This window comes from Carettochelys insculpta, chromosome 3, assembly GCF_033958435.1.
Source record: "Carettochelys insculpta isolate YL-2023 chromosome 3, ASM3395843v1, whole genome shotgun sequence".
NCBI classification, from domain to species: domain Eukaryota; kingdom Metazoa; phylum Chordata; order Testudines; family Carettochelyidae; genus Carettochelys; species Carettochelys insculpta.
This window is the reverse complement of record NC_134139.1, coordinates 142,020,893-142,043,155: the sequence shown is the minus strand read 5'-3', so window position 1 is coordinate 142,043,155 and position 22,263 is coordinate 142,020,893. Positions and strand designations below refer to the sequence as shown.

Sequence of the window (22,263 nt, the reverse complement as noted above, 5' to 3'; positions counted from 1 at the left end):
GAATGCTGAGAACCAGGACTGGTCACTGTAAACAAACTTTATGGTGCTATGGGAAGCTTGGCCAAGCTCATGATAAGTGGTTGTCTAGCTAACTAAAATGATGTCCAGCAACATCTGAAATCTGGCAAGAGAGTTCTGGATTCGAGACGTGTATACCTGTGTAACCTGTAAATCCCTTTTGGCAGTGAATGATAGTCACTGTACAAAACAGCAAAGAATGCTTCTCCTTTAATTTCCATGCCAGGTGTTCTGGGATTTGTTTGCATTATTTTAATAGTTGTTTTACATTATTTAGATTTGTAGTTACTATCAAAGTACATACTGCAGTGAACAAAGTATGTCCCCTAAAAATTTGGAAGAATTTGTGGAGATATGTCATATGTTTAACAAATATTTCACTCTTTTTCATCTCAGCAGTGCTTCTGATGAAAAATCAGTCTTTAACCTTCATGTTAGAAGTTCAGTTTTGCCTATAGTTGATGATTTCTGCCTTATTTCAATATCTGTATTTTGCAGCACATCCGCTTCTTTGTTTGTGTACAATATAATTAATATAGTGCTTAGTCTCATATTCTAGGGTTGTTTTCAAGGTGTGAGTTAGAGATGCTCTTTCATAAATCAAATAGTTGTTTTCATTTCTCCACTCTATCAATTAGTGTTCAGTCACACTTCTTATCACAGCACATTTGTTAGGAGATGGAGTTAAAATGTATGGGGAGAAACTCCAGCTCTGGGAAGAGCAAAAGGGGAAACTCCATTTTCAGTAGTTTTTCAGCTTGAAAGAAGTGCAAGTGCAACAATGGAGAAATTAGTCCTTTTGGAATCGTGGAACCTTAGTGTCATTGACAGGCCGGTTCAGAATTAATAAATTTTTATTGGAACATTGAGATATGAAATATTAGTCTTTTTCTGCTTACTCACTGTACACCTTAAGAATCCCGGTGAGGTGGAAACTCACTCTGAAGTTCACATTTTGCTTGCTACTCTCTAGGGCTGCTTTGTATTCAAACCAAGTTCCAAGAAGAGAAGGCTATGTTCAACAACAGGTTAGTAGTACGTTTTACGTTGCTATGCTTTTAGAGGGATCACTTGATCCTATAAGCCTCCACTCTGATTTACTTTTGTAAGGGCCACATAAGGGTTTCATTTACTTCCCAGTGCCAGCACAATATCGAAAAGCTGTCATCTTTTCAGCTGCACGCCAGCTAGTTATTATCTGGTATGAAATGTCTTCATCTCTGCCCTGCCTTCATTGCCTTCTTTGCGTTCATAGAAATTATCTTTCAGGAAAGCTTTTTCTCTGTGTTGTAAATGGACATTGTTTACTGGCTTGACAAAATCTACTTGATAAACCAAAATAATCAGTGGCAGGCACTGAATATATTCTTGCTTAATCAAGAAAAACCAAAATAATCAGTGGTAGGCACTGAATATATTCTTGCTTAATCAGAAATTATGAGTCATTTGGCATGCTGATCATATTTTGCTTCTTTTACCTGACTTAGGTAAAGAGGCCAGGGAAAAAAAGCCCATTGAAGCCTTAGAGAAGTTCTTATTCATTGTTCCCTATCATTTAGGCTTTCATCTTTCAGCTCCCATCTGGTATTCACCATCTGAGAAGAACTAGATAGGACCAACTCCCTGTGAACCAATGAACAGTTCTGCTCAGTTTCTGTTGAGATCGACTCAAGCAACATCCATCCTTACTCCCAGGCTGAGCATGCTGCCTTGTTAGCATGCCTAACCCCTGCTAACTTCAGAGGTGTCCAATACTGTGACAATGGCTGTGTCTACAGTAGGGGAAAATTACAAAATGGCCATGCTGATGGCCTAATTGGAGAATACTAATGAGGCACTGAAATGGATATTTCTATCAGGGGATTTCAATGTTCGCAGGGTACTTTCGAAAAGGACCCTCCTTCCCCCTGTGTAGACAAGCCACACACAAGCAAAACGTGGCACTTTGTAAGTGCCACAGCTGGCAGCATGATAATGAGGCGCTGAATATTCCTTTCAGCACCTCGTTAGTATTCTCCAATTTGGCCATTAGCATGGCCGTTTTGAAATTTTCCCCTCATGTAGACGTAGCCAATATGAATGAAGAAAAGGAGTGGGGAATTGAGCCAGATTTTAATTCTAATTGGAAAATACTGCAGACTCTTATCAGCAAAGGAACATACTGTAACACCTCCTTTAAATAGAATCAAAAATTATTTTCTTCCCTCAAATTCCGGGAGCTTGAGATTGGGAAGCCTAGCCTAGGTTTTCTAACTATAAGTTAAATGTACTACTAAATAACTAATGCAGTGATTGGCTTTATCATGGTCTAGACTTGGGACATCACAGTAGAATTATTCTTTTGCTGAAAGTGTTCGTGTTTAATTTAGCAGAAAGTTATCTTGCTAAAACAGATGTTGCTCTGGTTTAGTAGCCAGTGCATGGTCACTATCTTTGGGAATAGGTCAATGAAACTTAATACAAATGTTAACTAATATTGCTATTGTAAACAAGTCATTGTTTAGAATAACTTTTAAATATCTTTTTGGGAGGAAATTTAGCTTGCCATTGGATTAAGTGAAATATCTACTTAATTACCACTTCCGTAGAGGAGATGACATTTTCAGATTAAACAGATGCTGTTCATTTAGTAGGTTTTTGGTTTTGTTTTTTTTTTCCTGCCTCCTGCCCCTGAAAAACAGAAGAATCTGGGAGTTGCCAAATGTACAATTAAATGATACAGAGCAGATTTGTGTATCTTGTTTGTCTGGCCATTTGTCAAAAATATTGGCCAGTCACTGTATGTGTGTGCATACATTATTTTCTTCCACCATCTACTCAGGACTAGATTTTAGTTGTGTTTCAGATAACTCCTCAAGGTACTTTCACACGTGCTTGTGCATTTAATGCCACTGGGATTTAAAAGTATGTTGTTTTCTGATTTGAAAATCCCAGTAGGTCCCTAAATGGATCCTTAGGCACCTAAATACTGGTAAGTCTGTCCCTCCATCCAAACACTGATTTTGCTTCCCTTTTTTTTTTGTCTCCATATGACTCTAGGTATGCTTTTGTAGGTGTGACAGATGGCCCTGCATATGCACAATCTTTGCTAAGGTCTAAAAAATAGACAGTGCTCTCTTTAGTTTATGTCTAGCCTTTTGGCTTAGTCCTGCAAGATGCTGAATACTTTCAATCCCATTAAGTTCAGCCAGAATTGCTAGTACTCTGTACCACTCAGGACCAGAACTTTGTGCACACTTTTGTATAGCGTCTGCAGTCCAGCATCCTGAAAGCTTAAAAACAAGAAGATATTTTGGCACAAACCAACAAATATGGTCATTTGGGTTGCTTTTTTTGTGTGTTAAGAAGAAGTAATACGGCAAGACCAAAGATGCTGGAGATGTGTGAGAGGCTTTCTTAAGGCACATAGGCAATGAGATATTTGATGGCGGTTCATTACTCACCAATAGTGCTACATTTTCAGGCACACCACCTGATTCCTTTCTAGAAACTAGATTGCTCAGTACCTGATCATTAAAGGAAAAGTACAGTTTTGTTGCAACATTATTTTTGTGCTCGTGTCTTTGCTACTGCAAAGAGAGAAATTAAATCCTGCATTGTCTTGACAGTTAATTGAACTGTTAATCTAACATTCAGCCATTGTACCATTCCTTGTGGTGTTAGTTCTCCTCTAAGATATAGCAAATCATGCTGACTGATGTGCATTTGAAAGAGTTAAAGGTAGTTACAAGCTGTACATGCACATTTTCCCATTTCTCCTTCCATTTTTGCCTCTACTTCATGGCTAATGGCAGTGTTTAGAGATTCTAAAACAAAGCAGGACCTAGGAAACTAAGTGCAGAATGTCATAGCAGAGAGACACTAGGTTCTAATACTTAAGTAATGCTCAGTAACTGTCAAGTTCAAGTACAGATATTTTGTCCTTCCGCTTCCTCCCATAAAGAGCACAAACAGGGAGATGAGGGAAAATTGGAGGTGGGAACTGAAAACTTAACCTGTTCTACTGTTCTACACTTAAAAGTTTTGCCCTCATATGTCAGGAGTGTGGGGGTCAGGGAGGGGAATCCGTACCCGCAACTGACACAGTTAAACACTATGATAACATCACAGATGTGCTTTTTCTCATATAAGTCATTTCTTTTAGGAACTGGAATAACATTTGGTAGCAAACATTACTTGTTTATCCATTCTAGGAACTCTAATTGTGGACATAAACCTCATTGGGCTAGACTTTGTACAAACATTAAACAAAAAGACAGTCTCTGCCCAAGTTCTTTAGTTTATTTTGGTACAAACTGTACCTCCACAGGAAGGTTGCTGTCATTGCTATATTGGCAAAGTCTTTCTGATACAGGCCTCATGTTACTATGGTATAATGTAAGGTTAACAGAGACCTGCTGCAAGGCACTGTGGATGATCCTAAGACTGGTTGAGAGGGCTGAGGCAGACTGAAACAAGTTGGACAAAACACTAGGAAGAAGAGCACTTTCAAAAACAGGGCTTCCTTTCGAAGGAACCCATCTACATGGCTATTTTGCATTTCGAAAACAGCACTTTCAATGCAGTGCGTGGCTGGCGTTATGCAAATGAGGCACTGAATATCCATATCAGTGACTTATTAGCATTTTCGATCCAGTGTATTTACATGTCCCTTCCGAAAGGGAGGGGCAGTGTAGATGCAGCCCCAGTGTAAAGAGAATTGGACAAATGTTGGGTTCTAGTCCTGATTCGCTCTGGTCTGCTGGTTGACTGTGGGCAAATCCTTTCTGTCGTTGTCTTACTGTCTGCATTTTAGAGATGGTGATGATACTGACCTTTGTCAATTGCTTTGAGATTTGCAGATGAAAAGTGCTACTGTATGTAAGAATGAGGCATTTATTTCTTAGTGGCCGTGTCTACACTAGCCCCAAACTTCGAAATTGCCATGCAAAAGGCCATGAGCAGATGGGAATAAGGGGACTTTGAAGTAGGCGGGGTCCTTTCGAAAAGGAGCCCTGTCAGGACGAGTCGGGCGGCGGCGAGGCGCGTCAATTTCGAAGTGCCCTGGCCACCTGCATGCTAATGAAGCGCTGAATATTCATTTCAGCGCTTCATTAGTAAACTTTGAAATGGCCATTTGCATGGCAATTTTGAAGTTTGGGGCTAGTGTAGACGTAGCCAGTCTCAGTCTGGGACCTGTGGTAAAAAAGAGATCATTCACTAACTCTTCCTGGCAGCAGCTTCCGCATACTTTCTTCACTTGTTCTGGCTACCTGATGGAAATATATGCTGTTTGATAAATAAATAATAGCTTGCTAGCTTACATAAATAAATGAAGGTAGATGTTTCTTTTCTGAAATTGTATAGTTTTCTTCTGGAAGAAAGTTTTCATACTTTTTTACTGTACGTGATTGCCCTTTATTTGTATTTTTCCAGCTGATTATTTTAGCAAAGGAAAAAATGATTCCGAGGATGGTGATCTACGATTTACTACTTGTCAGGTGTTGTGGAAGCAGATCAATTCTGAAACGGAGGTGGGCCTTGCTGCTTAATATTAACTGTAAATTTTACGACACTTCTGGTGTTTTTGTTTTGTTAATTTTCTGGTATGTTGCCTTACGCCTTCTGATCCGATTGTGTGTTTTCTAACCCCCAGTGAAGATTAGGTTGCTCTGAATCCTAATTTTATGTGGAGTAGGGCATCCCAATGTCTGCTGTGGATTAGAATGCATGCTGGTGAATGGAAAATGGACATGTGGTAGTGTGGCTGAGTGCTTAGTCAGGTGAACTGATGTAAACAGGGTCTTCTGTTTACCAAGCCTATAATTATAACCACCTCAAGTGAAGCAGAGTGTTTTAGGAAAAATAGAATGTTTCCTCAATCTCTTGGTTTCTTGATACCTCGTGAAATTCAGTAGCCCATAAGCAGGAGGCCAAAAGATTTTAAACATGTTTAACATTGCAAGATGGCATAGATGAAGAGAGATTTTTATTATGGTGGTTTTTTTTCTTTTTTGAAAGAAAAGCAATGTCAGAACATATTGTGCCTTCTAGGTTTTCTTCCTCATCAGTTTCTACCCTCCCCTTAAAGCAGAACTGCACACTCTGCTGAACTTAATATAACAGGCTGAAAACATAAAAGCACTAGTAAGTAGTGAGGTTTCTGACTGTGTTTACCAAAGACATATGTTTAAATCAGGACTTGCTCCTATGTAGCTCAACTTTAGTGACAGATTAGGAGTGCCAAAGATGAGGGGGAAATTTTTTGAAAAAGTCAGAGTGATTCATTTTGATGTTTTCTAAACAAACTATTATGACATTTCATTTTGAGATGATGTTGGAAGTGTTTCATTCAGCCAGAACACTTTTTTTCCTTTCAGAGAGAAACAATGAAAATATTTAAGCTTTGATTTGAAACAAAGCAGACTTTGGGGGAGTGGGTTTTTTGATTGTCCACTGAATCAAAAAATACATTATTCACTCAATGCTAGTAAAAAGTAATGGTAGAACAGCTCAATGCAATTGTGTACTCTGTGCAGCAGTGATAGTAAAAGCAAAGTGATAGGAAACCTAAGGCTCACAGGAGGCAGCAGCTGTGTGGCAGTCAGAGCCCCTAAAGCTAACCCTCTAAATGACTTTTATCATAAGAAGTAAGTGATTATATCTTGGTTGATAAAGATGCAACCCTCTCCCAGTTATGTTTTCTAATATTCCTAAACAGTTTTACAACTTCCCTATCTATACTAGCAAAAGAAATATTGTGGGCATGAGGAAGAGAGCCACAAATAAACACCTTTGATAGTCAAAGGAAGTAGAAAAATATTGCCAAACCATATCTCTGGGGTTTTTTTTCATTTTATTTTTCATGTTGATCCCCATAGGAGAATGATCTTTCAAGGACAAAAGTGAATAGAGGGGATGGTGACAAATAAGGTGTGTGTGTGGTTGAAGATGCATTTTTTTCCATCATTTAGGCCTAATATTTTCCTCAGCTGAGTTGCTTCTGTTTCAGGAGTAAGAGAAGGCATGTACATCCTGTCAGAAAAGAGTTGCGTTATTTTGTACATCCGGAGGTCACTTTAGCTTTTTCAGAGCAAAGTACATTTTTTAAACTCTGTACCTGAATCCTGTTTAAGATTGCTTTCAGCCTGTCATGCAACAATACATGTAAACAAAGATGCAGTATCCCTGAATTAATTGCATACTTGATCAAAGCATCAAGGGGAAACAGAAAGCAACACTTCTGTTTTTGCCACCTAATAAATTATTCTCTCTAATCAGAGTTGACAGAAAAATAGAAGATTAATTTAGAATTGAACTCTGGATAATTTGCTTTGAGGCCCTTAACAACCAGTAAAGTGAGAGAATGGGGAAGTGCAGCATTCCAGTGTCTCCCTGTCTATGTAAAATAAAAGCTCTCTGTGTGTTTTCTAGAAAATACAAGAAGAACTGAATAAACAGTTATTTGATAACCTGATACATTTTCTGAGACAATCTCACTCTGAATTCCAAACAAAGACTACAGAATGGATGTGTCGGATGAAGTCCAGTGAAATTCCTACTGCAGCTCTTGTTCTAGGTAACCTTTTTGCAATTTAAGACGCTTTTGCATCACGTGTGAAATTTGTAGATTTAGTTTAAAGGTCAAAGGAAATTGAGTTGGCGCCTTCCAGCTATCCAAGTAAGCAGTATGAACCTTGGAAACATTAACAAACAAGAATCATAGGGCAGCTGTATCTGTTTTAGTTCTCCTGTTTTACCCATATGTACGCAGACTCAGAGCGAGAGCATCTCTACCATAGACTTAAACATCATCATATATTTACATTTACTATGGTTACAGTCTTACAGAGACATTTGCAAAATAGTAGTACATACAACAAGCTAAACAAGGATCGAATGTATTAATGTTTCAAATCCATCACCTACTACACCATCTTAGACAATGAGCACAGATATATTTTCAGAATCTGCTTAACACCATGCTAGGGACATTGAATAAACAAGTAACCACTGAAAGGAGGCTCTCCTCCCAGCCAGCCCACTGGAGCCAGGACACAGCATTTAAAACATGTCCCATCTTCAGTAGGCTCCCTCCCTCTTGCCACATCAGGGAGTGGAAGTAGTATCCCCACCAGCTCATTTGGGCCAGGAAGCAGCATTTCAGCTGCCTTTCGGCGCGAACAGGGTCCTGCAGGATTGGCATTTCCCCAGAGAGGGTGAGGAATAGCTGGACCCTGCACCAGCTGAGACTGGGCAGCCTTGCTGCTTGAGCCCCAGCTGGTGTGGGGTCTGTCAGTTCCTCCTCTCTCCCCTGCAGCTAAGGGAAATTGACAAAAAATCATGGCACACTTAGGCAGTTCTCACAGCACAGGATGGTGTGGTGGTTGAAAACCATTGAACTAAGCATCTCTGTCTCAGTTTTTCCTTAAAAATCCAGCATGCATATCACTAATCTTTACACCTGGAGGTTGTAGTGGGGAGAGGGATAATAAAACCTGCTTGAATTCTGAGATCTGCACTACAGTAGTATTAAGATTCATTCATTGTCTTTCTCCATCCCTCCAACATTCTAGATAACAAAAATAACTGGCTGTTTCTAATTCTTGCTATTGGCAGTATTTTTGACAGGCTGTTGAGTGGACTGCAATGCAGAATTTTATCAAGAAAGACCAGACCAGTAAAAAACATGAGAAATATTTAGGTCTCGAGTTCCTTTTGCCTTCTTTTTCTCCTGGAAGGAGCTTGAGGGATATTTCTGTTGCTGTCCATAGATAGATTAAAAGCAATGGTATCACAGATTAAGTAATCAGCTATCACTAATATGAAATTCTGAAATACACATTTTTGTACCTTTTATGTGACTGCATTTTTCACTGTTCTCTTTTTTGTCTCTTTGGGACATCTCGTTCGGTGATTCTGGTCATTAACAGGAATAATACAGTATTGATTTTTTTTTTCTTTCTTCTAGGCGTGAATGTTACAGATCATGACTTGACATTTAAGAGTCTCTCAGAGGTTCTGCAGGACAATGTTACTCCTTATGTAGCCTCTCTGCAAGCCAAAGAATGCCCAGGTATATACTTGAATATTTTTAACAACCTATTAAAATAGTGAATGACATTAACCATAAATTCGAATTTTATTTTTAAAACAATAAAATAAAGACTAGAATAGTAAAACTTATGGATCAAGAAGAGCTAGGCCATTTAGTCTAATTTTCAGAATTTCAGATTGTTCTCTACAGTACGTTTTCTAGCTGTGTCCAGTTTTTGCTTAAAACAATCAGGATTCTCCCATTTCTTGTGGGAAACTATTCAAGCTTTTTCATTGTATTCAATCTGAAATAAAGCTGTTGCATATTTAAAGATGTTATAATTTTATGTTTGGTCCAGCCATTTCATTTTTTAAGTTTAATGTGTCAGGCCTCCTGCCATCATTTCCTTCTGGGAAGGAACCTCTGTCACACTCCCTTCTAACCAGGGGTTCTACAGCTGCCAAGCCACTTTTTTTGCAGTCTGACAGCCCCCATAAGTTAGTCTGCCTTTAGGCCAGCACTGGGCTTGTCTTTCTCTCCAAGGGCCATGACAGGTTGAATAGACCAATAATCTAGACAGCTCTTTCTAAGCAAATACATTTATTCTTAAGGCAAACGCTGTATGCACGTGGGAGTTCCAGTAAATGGATTTAGACGTGCAACAAATATTTCAGGTCTAATTCAGCAATTTTGTGGGGTTCTCATAGACCAAAGGTCATTCCAACCCTTCAGCGGAGTCAGTTTGTTGAATCAAATTAAAAAAACCTCTTGCTGGTTCAAGCTCAGATTTTTAAACCAAAAGCCATCCCTTTCTTTGAGTCACTGGAAAACCCAGTGTGAACTAATATACACAAACCTCCCCAAGGGTGGTGCCTCTGTAGAGTTATTTAGTTACAGTGACTCACCTTAAGCACTTTCCTTGGTACACAGTTTCTCGTTGCTGGAGGAGCTGTGGAAACCCTTTTGCATGAAGTAGAGCACAAACATGTATAAATCATGCATAAATTTCAGTAAGTGGTCCTCAGAGTCAATCCATGGGGTTGCATATCTGTCAAAGCAAATATTCAAACTAAATTTCTCTCTGCAAATCCTGCTCTCCTCCCTTTCAGCCACCAGTTTAATGCCTCAGACTATTTCATAGTAAGGAGAACCAGACCTGTTTTTTTTTTTTAAGTTTACATATTTAAAAAAAAAAATCCTTTTTTTTTTTCCTCAATGCCAAGGACAGGCTTAAAGGTTATTTTACAACATAAACATATACCCACCTTATCTTCTCTTTCCATAAAGCTTTATACAGACGAGCTTAACTGTATAAATTCAGCTTATTTTACCACAATCAGGAATATCTGGAATACCATTTTTCTTCCAAGTGTACACTTTTTGTAAACTCAGGAGTAAAATCACTCCTAATCTTCGCTCAAGATCTCTTGATTAGCCTTTTAGTGTAACTGTAGGACGGCTAATCAGTAATGCACTAACAGTGCTTTGCTCGAGCCTAGGGAGTGGCAGGATCCATATCTGGCTCTTGATTTCCTCCCTCCTACATCAGACAGGGTATTAACTGTTATACGCAGCAGTCCTAATTTACAGAGGTTTTGGATCTGCATGGGGACATTGAGAATAAATGCTCTGCAGAAGGGATGTGCTTGGTGGCGCGGGGACAAAAAGACAAAAACAGGATGATCTTGGGGGAAGTGGGGGGAATAGATGGTGGGGGTTAGAATTCTTGATAATTAAATTAGTTGCTTCATTTTATGTATGTATGTATGTTGTAAAGGCATAAAACATCTGCTGCAGAAGCTGATGGGACAGCTAATGAACTGCTGTGTAGATGTGGACTCCTCTGAAGAGGAGTGTGTTAGCATTTCCCAGAAGAAGATACGCTGCTCAATGACTTCTCTTTCCAAATGGTATGAAGGTGTGACAAAGGTACGCTTTCATATTGCCAATTTACAAAGTATTTGGATTCTAACTCGTAACATTTTAATTGCATAACTTGGTTTTATGTCTTGAGTCAAAACAGTAGTGGAGCTAGTTCTTTTCCATTCAGTTCTAGGTGATAACTGACCCTGAGACCATCTGAACCTAAAGCTATTCCTTCACCACTGTGAATTTAATTTCTAACTAAATATTAATGTAAGTCTCTTTGAAAAGTCACCTTTGAAAGTGTTTTTCACAATTTTAAAAAGGGGCTGTTTTATGCTAAGTTGAAGCTTAAAACTCAAATGTGATTTCCTATCAAGAGTTTTTCTCTCCAGAAAAGATCCTTCAACTATTTATCTTGAAAACCAAAGTACAAAGAACCGATAACCTGGGAGAAGCACATGATCACTGTTAAGTTGCTTTTTACACTAGCCATCTGAAGCCTGCATTGTACAGGCAGTTAATAAAACAAACCCTTCCAAATAAAAAATATTTTCTTATTTTTGAAAAACCGATAATTAGCAACACCAATATTGTATGAGAGTATTGAGACTGTGAAGGCCTCCTCTGGTTTCCTGTTGGCTAAACAGTGGATGATAAAATGAAGAATCTTTTTTCCTTATTACGTTGACTTTAGTGGGATTTATTTATTTGCAGAATAGAAATGGACTTCAGCATTGTGCTTAAGTCTCTGCTAAATTGAGACCTAAATGTCCATACTGCAGCAACCGTCCTGAGTAGCTTAAGTATATCCACCAATATACCGAAGAGATCTACCGAGGGATAGGAGTTAAAAAGAATCCTACTGTCTACTCCCAGCACCAGGAAGTCTCTGGGCGGTGGCTGCTTTAACCTAGTGTGGCATAGCCTTTATGGCATTGGTGCGGCCCCTCAAGCAAAGTACTAGTGAATCTGTGCAACTGAGTCAGGATGTTTCATCCCTTTTCAATTCTCAGGCAAGCCTGACTTGCTTCTGTGATCTTCACAAGAAGTGGTACACATCTGTGTGCCCACCCACATTGTCCTTTCCCTTGCCCAGTAGAACCACACCAGAGGGCTACCGAAGAATTGTTTTCTTATCTATTCTCTGTTATCATGGCTGTTTCGTTTAGGTCACTGGAGAGGAGAAGTGCTACAGGTTGGAGATATACTGTGTGTTTCTTAAATCCAGCTAACTTTATTTTCCATAAGTCATCCCTCTGGTTTTAGGATGTTATAAATATGGGAGGTAAGAGAGTTACGTTTTATCTCTTCCCAACTTCTTTTTTTTTCTAATAATATACGGACAATGATTTTGAAGAAAACAGACTCTGAAACTCCAAGCAAAAAAAGAACTTCTTCCAGGCACTGGCAGTCTCCTCCAGTTGTGGTTATTTTCAAAGACATGGAAAGTTTCACAACAAAAGTACTTCAGGACTTCATAGTTATCAGCAGGTAATGTTTCCTGTGGTTTTGGACTGGTGTTCTTTTACTCCCTTTGGCTTTTTCTAGTTGTTGCCGTAAGTTAAAGGCTGGAGCTCAGGTGTCATTTTCCCTGGGGTCATGGTAACCTACCCACTTTTTCACAAGAATGCAGGCCAAAGCATTCCAGTGCTCCCTGTGTTTCTCCCCATACACCCACAAGGACATATAGGTTCTCCACAGTTCACTGGGAAGGAACAGTAGAGTGACTTTGCTTACTTCAGCACAAAGCACCCTTGGCTGTGTGCCTAGAAGTCCCAGCTATGGGGGATTGAGGGAGTACAGTACCAGTTAGGGCACGGTAATTCATGTATGGCTTCTTAACACAGAAGCTGAGATCCAGGCTAGGGTAAATCTGGGTGCTCAGACCTTGTCATTCATTCAGGATAATGCTGGGATGACGATGTACCTGTCTTGGACTATAAAATCCTGTGATACACAGACTCCCTTTAGAGGGGTATGGAGAGGATTGAGACCTGAATCAGAAATTTTGAGGGTAGCAGTAGTGGTACAGGTGAGCAGAGAGTGGAAGATGAGCATTGTTAGCAGTAGAAATGACGAGGCTTTTAAATTTTATATATATATGTAACTGTTACCCAATTTCCAGCGTTCTGACATCTTTGAGGGGTGATTATTGTCCTGGAGCAAGTCTAATGGAGAATAGCTGGAAGTAGAATACACATTGAAATTGAGTGGGAGATAAGGCCAGATGCTAGGCCACTAGATTGCTTGAGCAGTGGCTCTCCACATTTCCAAACGACTATATCCTTTTTAGAAGTCTAATTTGTCTGGTGTACTCCAAGTTTCACCTCGCTTAAAAACTACTTGGTTATATAATCAGACCAAAAATGCAAATGTGTCACAGCACATTATTACAGAAAAATTAATTATTTTCTCATTTTGTCATGGAATTGTAGAATAAATCATTTGAAATAAAAATATTGTACTTATGTTTTAGTGTATTGTGTAGAGAGCAGTATAAGGAAGTTACTGTGGGAAATTTTAGTTGTAATGACTTTGCGTAGCTTGTTGTAAAACCGGGCAAATATTTAGATAGGTTGATATATCCCCTAGAAGATCTCTGAGTAGAAGCCTAGTGTCAGTGTAGCCATTGTACAATTAAGAGTTGTCTCCCTTTGAATCAGGCACTGTACTGCTGGGCTAGAAGTCAGTCAATGTTGTGCATAATATTTTAAAGAAGATGCAAGGGATGTCCTTGGGAATAAGTTAGCTGCACTTTACTTTATTACATCTAATTTATCTGATACTAAAGATGGAGTTAAAATAGCTTGATGAAATATTTTTTAAAAAAGCATGAGTCCACTTCTCCAGTCTTAGAATTCTTTGAGGTAGCCAACAGAATAGCAGAAAAAGAACAGATGCTATATATAATTTTTTAATATGCATTAAAAATTCTATAACAAAAGCCCTCAAAAAGTGGGTAATGAAATGAAATAATCATGGGATAAGAGTTGAAGTTCTGTCTTGAGTTGGAAACTAAGAGTTTGAGAACAAAAGAGAAGGAATAAATAGTTTTTCACCACGGAAGAAAGTTAGCATGGTACCACAAGGATTTATAATGGGGCTACTATTATATAATCTATTAGTTATCTTTAAGTGGGGAGGGGTGGTTAAATAGGAAGATAGCAAAACTTTTGGCTAATATGGAACAATAGAAAAGGGAAGAGGCTATATATCTGTGTAAAGCAAACTTTTTCTCTTTGAACATAGTACTCAGTTCGGTTGGGCATCTGTCAGGAAAAAAGTGTGCTAGAAATAGAGAAGGTTCAGAGAGGGAAAGTTTTGTACAGTACATTGCTTCCATTGCTTTATGTACAATCCACTGAAATGTAAGTACAATATGTGTATTTCAAATGTTTTATTGGACAATTATATGATAAAATGAGAAATAAGCAATAAGAAAAATGGAAAAATTTAAAATGAGATGTTTAGGATTGTTTGATTTTGAATTAGGAACTAGTAAGTGGGTGTATACTAGGTCTGTAATTTATGGTAAGTGTATAAAAGAGCCATTTGAGCATTCCAGTTTTCTTTTCCTCCTAACCTGTGAGCTATTAAATAAACAGTGAAATAAAAAGAGCGATACATTTAATACTGTTGAAAATAAATGAATTACTCCATAAGTAATTAACTGTGACACTCACTGCCACAATATGTTATTGAGACAGTGTGTAATTAGATTTTTTAGGAAGAGGTTTATGTAGTAAATATACTATAATATATGAATAATAAGAACTTTCACAGATATCGTAGGTAAAATCTTTTGAAGTTCTGGCCACAGTTAAGTCAAGGGAAAGAGGATTTCATCCGTAGTAGAAATATAGAATCTTTGTCACACAGTAAGCTGAACACAAGGCGGGTGGTAGGAATTAATCTTTCCCATAGGAATGCTAATTTGTGTCAATATGCAGTGTTGTAGCCATTTTGGTTCCAGGATATTAGGGAAAACAAGGTAGGTGGGGACTAACTTCTGTTGAGAGCGAGAGAGCGAGCGAGAGAAAGAAAGAAAGAAAGAAAGAAAGAAAAGCTTTCAAGCTACACAGAGCTCTTCTGTACTCTGAATATCTTTCCCAGGCTTCAGGAATGGCACTATGTAGTTTGAAAGTTTGCATCTTTCTCACCCTGCAGAAGTTGGTTCAATAAAAGACAGTACTTCACCCAGCTTGTCTTAATAATTTGTGTAAATGTCCATTATGGATTACTTTATCCCCTTCTTTTGAAGCATTTGTTATTAGTTGCTATTTAAAGATGACAAATGAACGTAGGAACTTTGGTCAGATCTGATGTGTGAATTGGGAGTTCAAATCAATGTTTATGGGTCATCTTGGGACATTGACATGGGTGGAACATTATAGTTACTTGAAAGATCTAATTGTGTTGCCATACTTTGTTGACTTCTAAATGTCTGGCTTTATGTGTGTTTTTAGCAAACTGCAGTACTTTTTAAAGTATTGGGGGAAATGTTTGTTTTTGTGATTATACAGTGTCTAGCACAATCAGGCCTTGATCTGTGATTGGGGCCCTCAGGTCCTACTACAGTACAAGTAGAAATATTAATAATAATAATTACATTTGCCTGTTAATATTTTTACCCATTCGAGCTTTTCAGTTATATTGTCGAAGTTGTCCCATATGAAAATAATTAAAGACATATTTAGAAGACTATATTTTAGATTTTTTTTTTTTTTAGCTTTTGTAAACTAGAACAGGGAGAACCCTTCCCATGGTATAACATTAAAGCAGACATTTTACAAGTGTCTTCCTGAAGACTGGTGCTTCAGTATATTGTGTGACTTGTTTCTTCTTCTTCTGTGCATATGTTACTTCTGCTCTATCCTATTCGTTTTTTCCCAAATCAAAGCTCATTGGAGCAGTCTATTTATGCTGTTCCTTTGTGCTGCCAAGTCCTTTGAAAGTAGTGCTATATTGGGACTACACTGTGTTCCCTTGTGCTTCCTAGAGTTCTGGCGAAACCTACATAACTGTTATGTTTTCTTTTTCCTTCTCCACTTTGTGGTCTAGTCAGCATATACACGAATTCCCTCTTGTACTCATATTTGGAATTGCCACGTCTCCAATGATCATCCACAGGTTACTTCCTCACTCTGTTTCTTCTCTGCTGTGTATAGAGCTTTTCCAATCTCTTTCCTGCAAGGAGCACTTGGCTACAGTAATTGACAAGGTAAATCCATTTCTAGATATGTGAGTGGGGCGTGAATGTGTGTCAGACTGGTGTATGTGTACATAACATCTTGTGCCTTAATAGTAAACTAGTCTGAAGCTTTTAAAATGGGGAATATCTTTGTGTACCCATGTCATTAAGTTCACTTACTTATGTTGAAAGTTTCCTTTTTACAATGTTTTCTCTTCACACAGTATTAGTAAATATCTTCTCTTCTCACTTGCATTAATGCACGTGTCCACATAACTTATCTGGCTTTCATTTGCTCCCCTATATTCTAGGGTCTCATTTAGTTCAAAATAGGGATGACTTCATGTAGCTTACATTACACTCAGTATTGCAACTTGATGTGACTTATGTAGGCCCCTGAACATGAGCTGAATTATCGAAATATAAGGTCTGATCATGCAGACATTTTGCTTGTGTGATTTCAGTGGACTGTGTTTGTAGAGCACCTGTGGAACTTTTGGATATGGATATAGAAAGTAGTTTTGTGCCTGATGCTTGCTGTAGTATTTGTTCCATTGTTCATAATATGAAAAAGAACAGGTAAAATTGATGTCAAGTTTGAACATAACTAAAATCAGACAATATAAAGTTCAGGATGTGGTGGAATCAAAGCTTTAAATAAGAGTTTGTATGTTTTTGAAATGATAGACATACATGCTGTTTGGCAAAAGATGACTGTGTATTAATCGATATTATAGTTTAATTTTAGCACAAGCTTGAGAGTTGAACCAAATGCAGCTCAAACTGCTTTGGTATTTACATATTTAAGAAGGAATATTAATAATTGGCTGTTTGCATTAAGTTTGAAATGCACTTTATTCTGGTAACGTTTAGCAAGGAGATATTTTTCTCTTTGTCTCCTGCAGCTACTTCTGACAACTCAGTTTCCCTTTAAATTAAGTGAGAAAGTATTGCAAGTTCTAATCAACATATTTTTATACCATGATTTCTCTGTCCAGAACTTTATCAAAGGATTTCAGGTGAGCCAAGTGTAAGAAGAATTTCTGATTACAGACTGTGATGAAAATGCAACAGAATTGCTTAATGGAAGTAGATTTATACTCAATTTTTAGAACCTGATTTTACTCCCATTCAAGTCACTGGCAAAATTCTCGTACCTGAGATCATGTCTTCATTGTAAATGGGAAAGCTGTTGGGAAGCTAGCTGGAAATGTAGGGAAGCAGTTTATGATTTCTGTCACAGAATATGAATTAAAAAATAGAAAAAAAAATCTGCCTAAAAAGGTAGAAACAAATTTGCTATGTATTAATTTTGTAAGTATTCTTCTTCTTTGAGTGGTCCCCGTGGGTGCTCCACAGTAGGTGTCGGGCTTGCCCCGGCGCCACAGATTGGAATTCTTCTAGCAATTTCCTCTGGATCGCGCATGCGCCGATGTGCGCCGCTCCCTCGCACGCCCTCGGTCATGTGTGCGATCCGGTCCCCGCCAGTTCCTTCTCAACCGCCAACGGCTGCAGACGGAATCCGCTCTGGCTCTAATGCCTGAGACAGATAAGATAGTTAATTCTACTTGTTAGCTCGTTGTTTTTACTATTATAAAAAAAAAGAAGCAGCAAAAAAAAAAAAAGTGGGGAAAAAAATAATAAATAATAAAATAGTAAGAGAGAAGAGGAATGGAGGGAAGAGGAGCGGACAAAGAAGGCTGGTTAAGCCGTCCGCTACCCTGAAGGCCGTAAATGTTGTTTGTGTTGTAGAGCGCACTGATTAGCGGCTAAGTACCCTATTAACAGTAAAGACTCACCGCGATGTCTTCCTCGGGGTTTAAGAAGTGTGAGTCATGCCGCGAGGCTATGCCGGCCTCTGATGGGCATAGTAAGTGCATTCGTTGCCTGGGGGAGTCCCGTGTTACCCAGAAGTGTTCGCACTGCGCTAAGCTTACAGCCAGGGCCAGGAAGGACAGAGAGATGAGGCTCAAAATGATCTTGTTTGATAAGGCCCTTCAGCCTGAGCCTCTGGACAAGCCTCACACAGAAGGGCCCTCTGGGTTGCACAAAAGGAAGGCGGCTTCTTTGACCCCCTCTGTGCAAAAGAAGAAGAAACTCTCCCCAGCTTGATCCTTGCCGGCGGTTTCGGCGAGCAGGACGAGCGGAACGCAGAGCCCTGAACCGCGGGCTGATGAAAGCGGCAGCGCGGTCACGCACGTGGCCGGGCCGGGCCGGGCCGGGCCTCCGACTATTCAGCAGTTGGCACTGAGGGTGCCGCGGGTGCCAGCGCAGCAAGCACCGGAATCGGCGGCGCCACCTCACATGGCACTGGCTCTCATGGCGCCGATGGCGAAGGGGCACCCGGCACGGGGCCCAGCGGCACCGGAGGAAGCTACCCACGCGGCACCGCTTATGATGGCACCGAGCGCTGCACCGACAGCGGGGCTGAGATCCCCAGCACAGGAGGGGGCGGCGCCCACCCTGCAGGGGCGGGGGAAAGCTAGAGCCAAAACCCGGCACCTCAGTCCATCTGCAGATATGGCTGCGATGCCATTATCACCCCGCCCCCCCCCCCCCGCCCCAAGATACACACGCCGCGTCGCCGGCAGCAACTCCACCGGTCTGTTTCGGACCTCCCTCTCCATTCCTCCAACTACCTTCGCCTTCACCCTTTTGGGCATGGATCCCTATGAGTACTATCACAAACCAGATTCACCATTATCAATGTCGTCACGGAGATCCCGCTCTCCCAGACATCATAGGTACACACTCCAATTGTGGTCCAGGTCTCCATCACCGGGCTGTTGTCCATGTTGTTATGGCCATCCTCATCATACTGAACACCGACATCGGAGTTCTAGATCCAGGGGCAGATCCCCCCCCCCCACTCCTTGCCAATACCCCCGTGTACACTCTCGCTTTGGGAGAGGAACGCAGCTGTCTCAGGGAGAATTAGGTCCAGAATTCTGAGACTTTCCTTCACAGTCCATGAAGGAGCAAACATACCAGCGAACTCAGGAGCCAGAGGACTTGGGGGAGGTTTATCCTAGTGGCTCCTCCTCATCCTCCCCAGATGAGGCAGTTGTCCCCGGGGACATCTCCCCTCCAGATGACCTTAAACAATTCCAAGAGCTGTTCACAAGAGTAGCATACACGCAGGACATCCAAATAACAGAGGTGCAGGAGAAGCATCATAAACTCCTGAAAAATTTGAGACCCCCGGCTTCATCTAAAATCGCTATCCCACTGGACGAAACCATTATGGAGTCAGCCACTAACATATGGCAGACTCCGGCCCCTATTCCGCCTACGAATAAAAGGGCGGATAAGAAATACTTCGTCCCAGCCAAGGGCATGGAATTCCTGTTTAGCCACCCACAGCCCAATTCTTTGGTGGTTGAATTGTCCCAACAGAGGTCAAAGACGCCTCGGTACAAATCGGGGGTCAGATGAAGATGCCAAGAAATTAGAGCTGTTCGGCAGAAAGGTCTACTCCTCCTCTACCTTATTACTGAGAGTGGCAAACTACGTGGCACATTTATCAAACCATAACTTTGACAATTACTCTAGACTTACCTCTCTCATGGATTCCCTCCCGGAGGATAAGAAGCCAGTGTTAAAGGCGATCATCCAGGAGGGCTACGCGGCCTCGCGAACGGGAGTTCAGATTGCCCTGGACGTGGCGGACACAGCGGCACACTCAACAGCCGCAGCAGTGGTAATGCGTAGGGAATCCTGGCTCCAGACGTCTGGTATCCCCAGAGATCTACAGGCGAAGATCATAGATCTTCCCTTCGACAAGAAAAAGCTGTTTGCAGAATCAACCGACTCGGTCCTCCACTCTCGCAAAGATTCGAGGGCCACACTTAAGACCTTGGGTATATACACTCCTCCATACAAGAAAAAGAAATTCCATCCCCAGCAAAGGCGCTATGCTTACCAACCACAATGCGCACAATGTCAGCGAGGCTATGACCAAGGGCGCCATCAACAGTAGCAACAGTACAGGGCCCCCAGGCGACGTTCTCAACAAAGTCGCACACCCTCGAGGCAAGCCCAGAGGCAGCAAGTTTGACGGGTATGTCGAGGACTGCACTATCAACACCATCGCTCAATGCCACTCTCGCCTCATGTTCCATCATCGCCTCAAACCATTCTACTCCCAATGGCAAAATATCACAACAGACAAATGGGTGCTGGAAATTATAGCCATGGGTTACACGATCCCCTTCCAGTCACTACCATTGACGAAACCTCCCACCCGGCCTCTTCTCAGGGACCCTTCTCATGAGGCGAGGATGAAGCAGGAGGTAGATCACTTCATGTTCATAGGGGAGGTGGAAAGAGTACCGGAACAATTCCAAGGAAAAGGTTTTACTCACAATACTTCCTAACAGAGAAGAAAACAGGAGGCTGGAGGCCGATTTTGGACCTACAGGGCCTCAACCGATACTTGCGCAAGCAGCGCTTCTGGATGATCACAGTTGCCTCCATACTTACGGCACTGGACGACGGAGACTGGTTTGCAGTCCTCGACTTACAAGACGCTTACTTTCATATAACAATCTACCCGGCACACAGACGCTTCCTCCGCTTCATGGTTGGCGGGGAGCATTTCCAATACAGGGTTCTTCCGTTCGGCCTATCCTCGGCACCCGGAGTCTTTACCAAACCCCTGGCAGTGGTATCAGCTTACCTGCACAGGCAGGGCGTGTTTATTTTTCCATATCTGGACGACTGCCTACTGAAAGGGGCCTCAAAGGCAGAAGTCCTACACATGATACGCGTCACCGCGAACACGTTTACTTCGCTGGGCCTAGTTATCAACCTTGCAAAGTCAAAGGCCGAACCCATGCAAGATATAGAGTTCATAGGGGCGCGCATAAACTCTATCGCATCAAGAGTATACCTGCCCGACGCCTGCTTCCGCACCATCAAATCCTTGGTGCAAGTCATGATGTACACCCCGCAGTGCCGATCCGAACATGCCTGCAACTGTTGGGGCACATGGTGGCCGCCACGTTTGTGGTACAGAATTCCAGGTTACACATGCGAAGCCTGCAGCATTGGCTGGCGAGCGTTCACAGACCGGCAGCCCATACCATCCACAGGGTAGTATCGCCCACGAGGGAGGTATGGAAGTCGCTAGTGTGGTGGGCAGATCCCAAGAACCTGCTAGTGGGAGTACCCTTACACCAACCACAAATTTCCATTTTTCTTACAACCGACGCCTCCCACATAGGATGGGGAGCGCACATTGGCAGCATGGTGACGCAAGGGCTATGGTCTCCCGCAGAACAGACACTGCACATGAACATACTGGAGCTCAGAGCAGTGTTCAGTGCATGCAGACATTTTCAGAAATACCTGCACGGCAAGGTAATCGGGATCAATACCGACAATACCTCCATGTTTTACATCAATCGACAAGGAGGGGCACGGTCCCATGCGCTATGTGCAGAAGCGGTCCGATTGTGGCACTGGTGCATTGCCAACAACATAACGTTGAAAGACTCATACTTGCCGGGCGCCCACAAAGTGAAGGCAGATCAACTGAGCAGGCGCTTTGCACTCATGCACGAGTGGCAGATCCACTCCAACCTGCTATGATGCATATTTCGCACCTGGGGGTTTCCCCAAGTCGATTTGTTTGCCACCCAACGCAACAAGAAATGCGCTCAGTACTGCTCCAGAGCAGGAATAGGGCGGGGGTGCCTGGAGGACGCCTTCATGATCTCATGGAAGGGCCCTCTACTCTACGCGTTTCCCCCCACAACACTTGTCCACAAGGTTCTGCAGAAAGCCAGAAGGGAGAGAGCTCGCATGATACTCATAGTTACAACCTGGGACCGACAAGAATGGTTTCCCCTGCTTCTGCGCATGTCGGATCATCCACCACTCCCCCTACCGGTCGCGCCGGACCTATTCACTCAGGCTCAGGGGTCCATAGTGCACTCGCACGCTCAGGGACTCCGCCTACAAGCATGGTTAATCCATGGCTCAGCGCCTGAGAGAGCACCTGTACGGAGGGAGTAAGACAAGTCTTAGAGTGTAGCTGAAGGACCTCCACCAGGAGGACTTACGAACAGAAATGGACGCAGTTTACCGCCTGGTGCTCTTCCAAGCAGTCAGCTCCTCTTGACGTCCCTATAACTGTAATTCTGGAATACCTGCTGGACCTCAAACGAGA

At 41.5% G+C, this 22,263-nt stretch overlaps 1 protein-coding gene across 4 annotated transcripts in view; it reads left to right on the top strand.

Annotated features, from left to right (window-relative positions):
* ORC3 (origin recognition complex subunit 3) overlaps positions 1-22,263 on the top strand; it is a 96,108-nt gene that overhangs the window by 1,984 nt on the left and 71,861 nt on the right. For all 4 annotated transcript variants that reach the window (XM_074990901.1, XM_074990899.1, XM_074990898.1 and 1 more), the window contains exons 2-9: positions 992-1,046; positions 5,434-5,531; positions 7,432-7,576; positions 8,969-9,073; positions 10,812-10,963; positions 12,258-12,391; positions 15,962-16,121; positions 16,997-17,110. In XM_074990901.1, the coding sequence (XP_074847002.1) occupies positions 992-1,046; positions 5,434-5,531; positions 7,432-7,576; positions 8,969-9,073; positions 10,812-10,963; positions 12,258-12,391; positions 15,962-16,121; positions 16,997-17,110 (963 nt within the window). The remainder of the gene's footprint in view (positions 1-991; positions 1,047-5,433; positions 5,532-7,431; positions 7,577-8,968; positions 9,074-10,811; positions 10,964-12,257; positions 12,392-15,961; positions 16,122-16,996; positions 17,111-22,263) is intronic.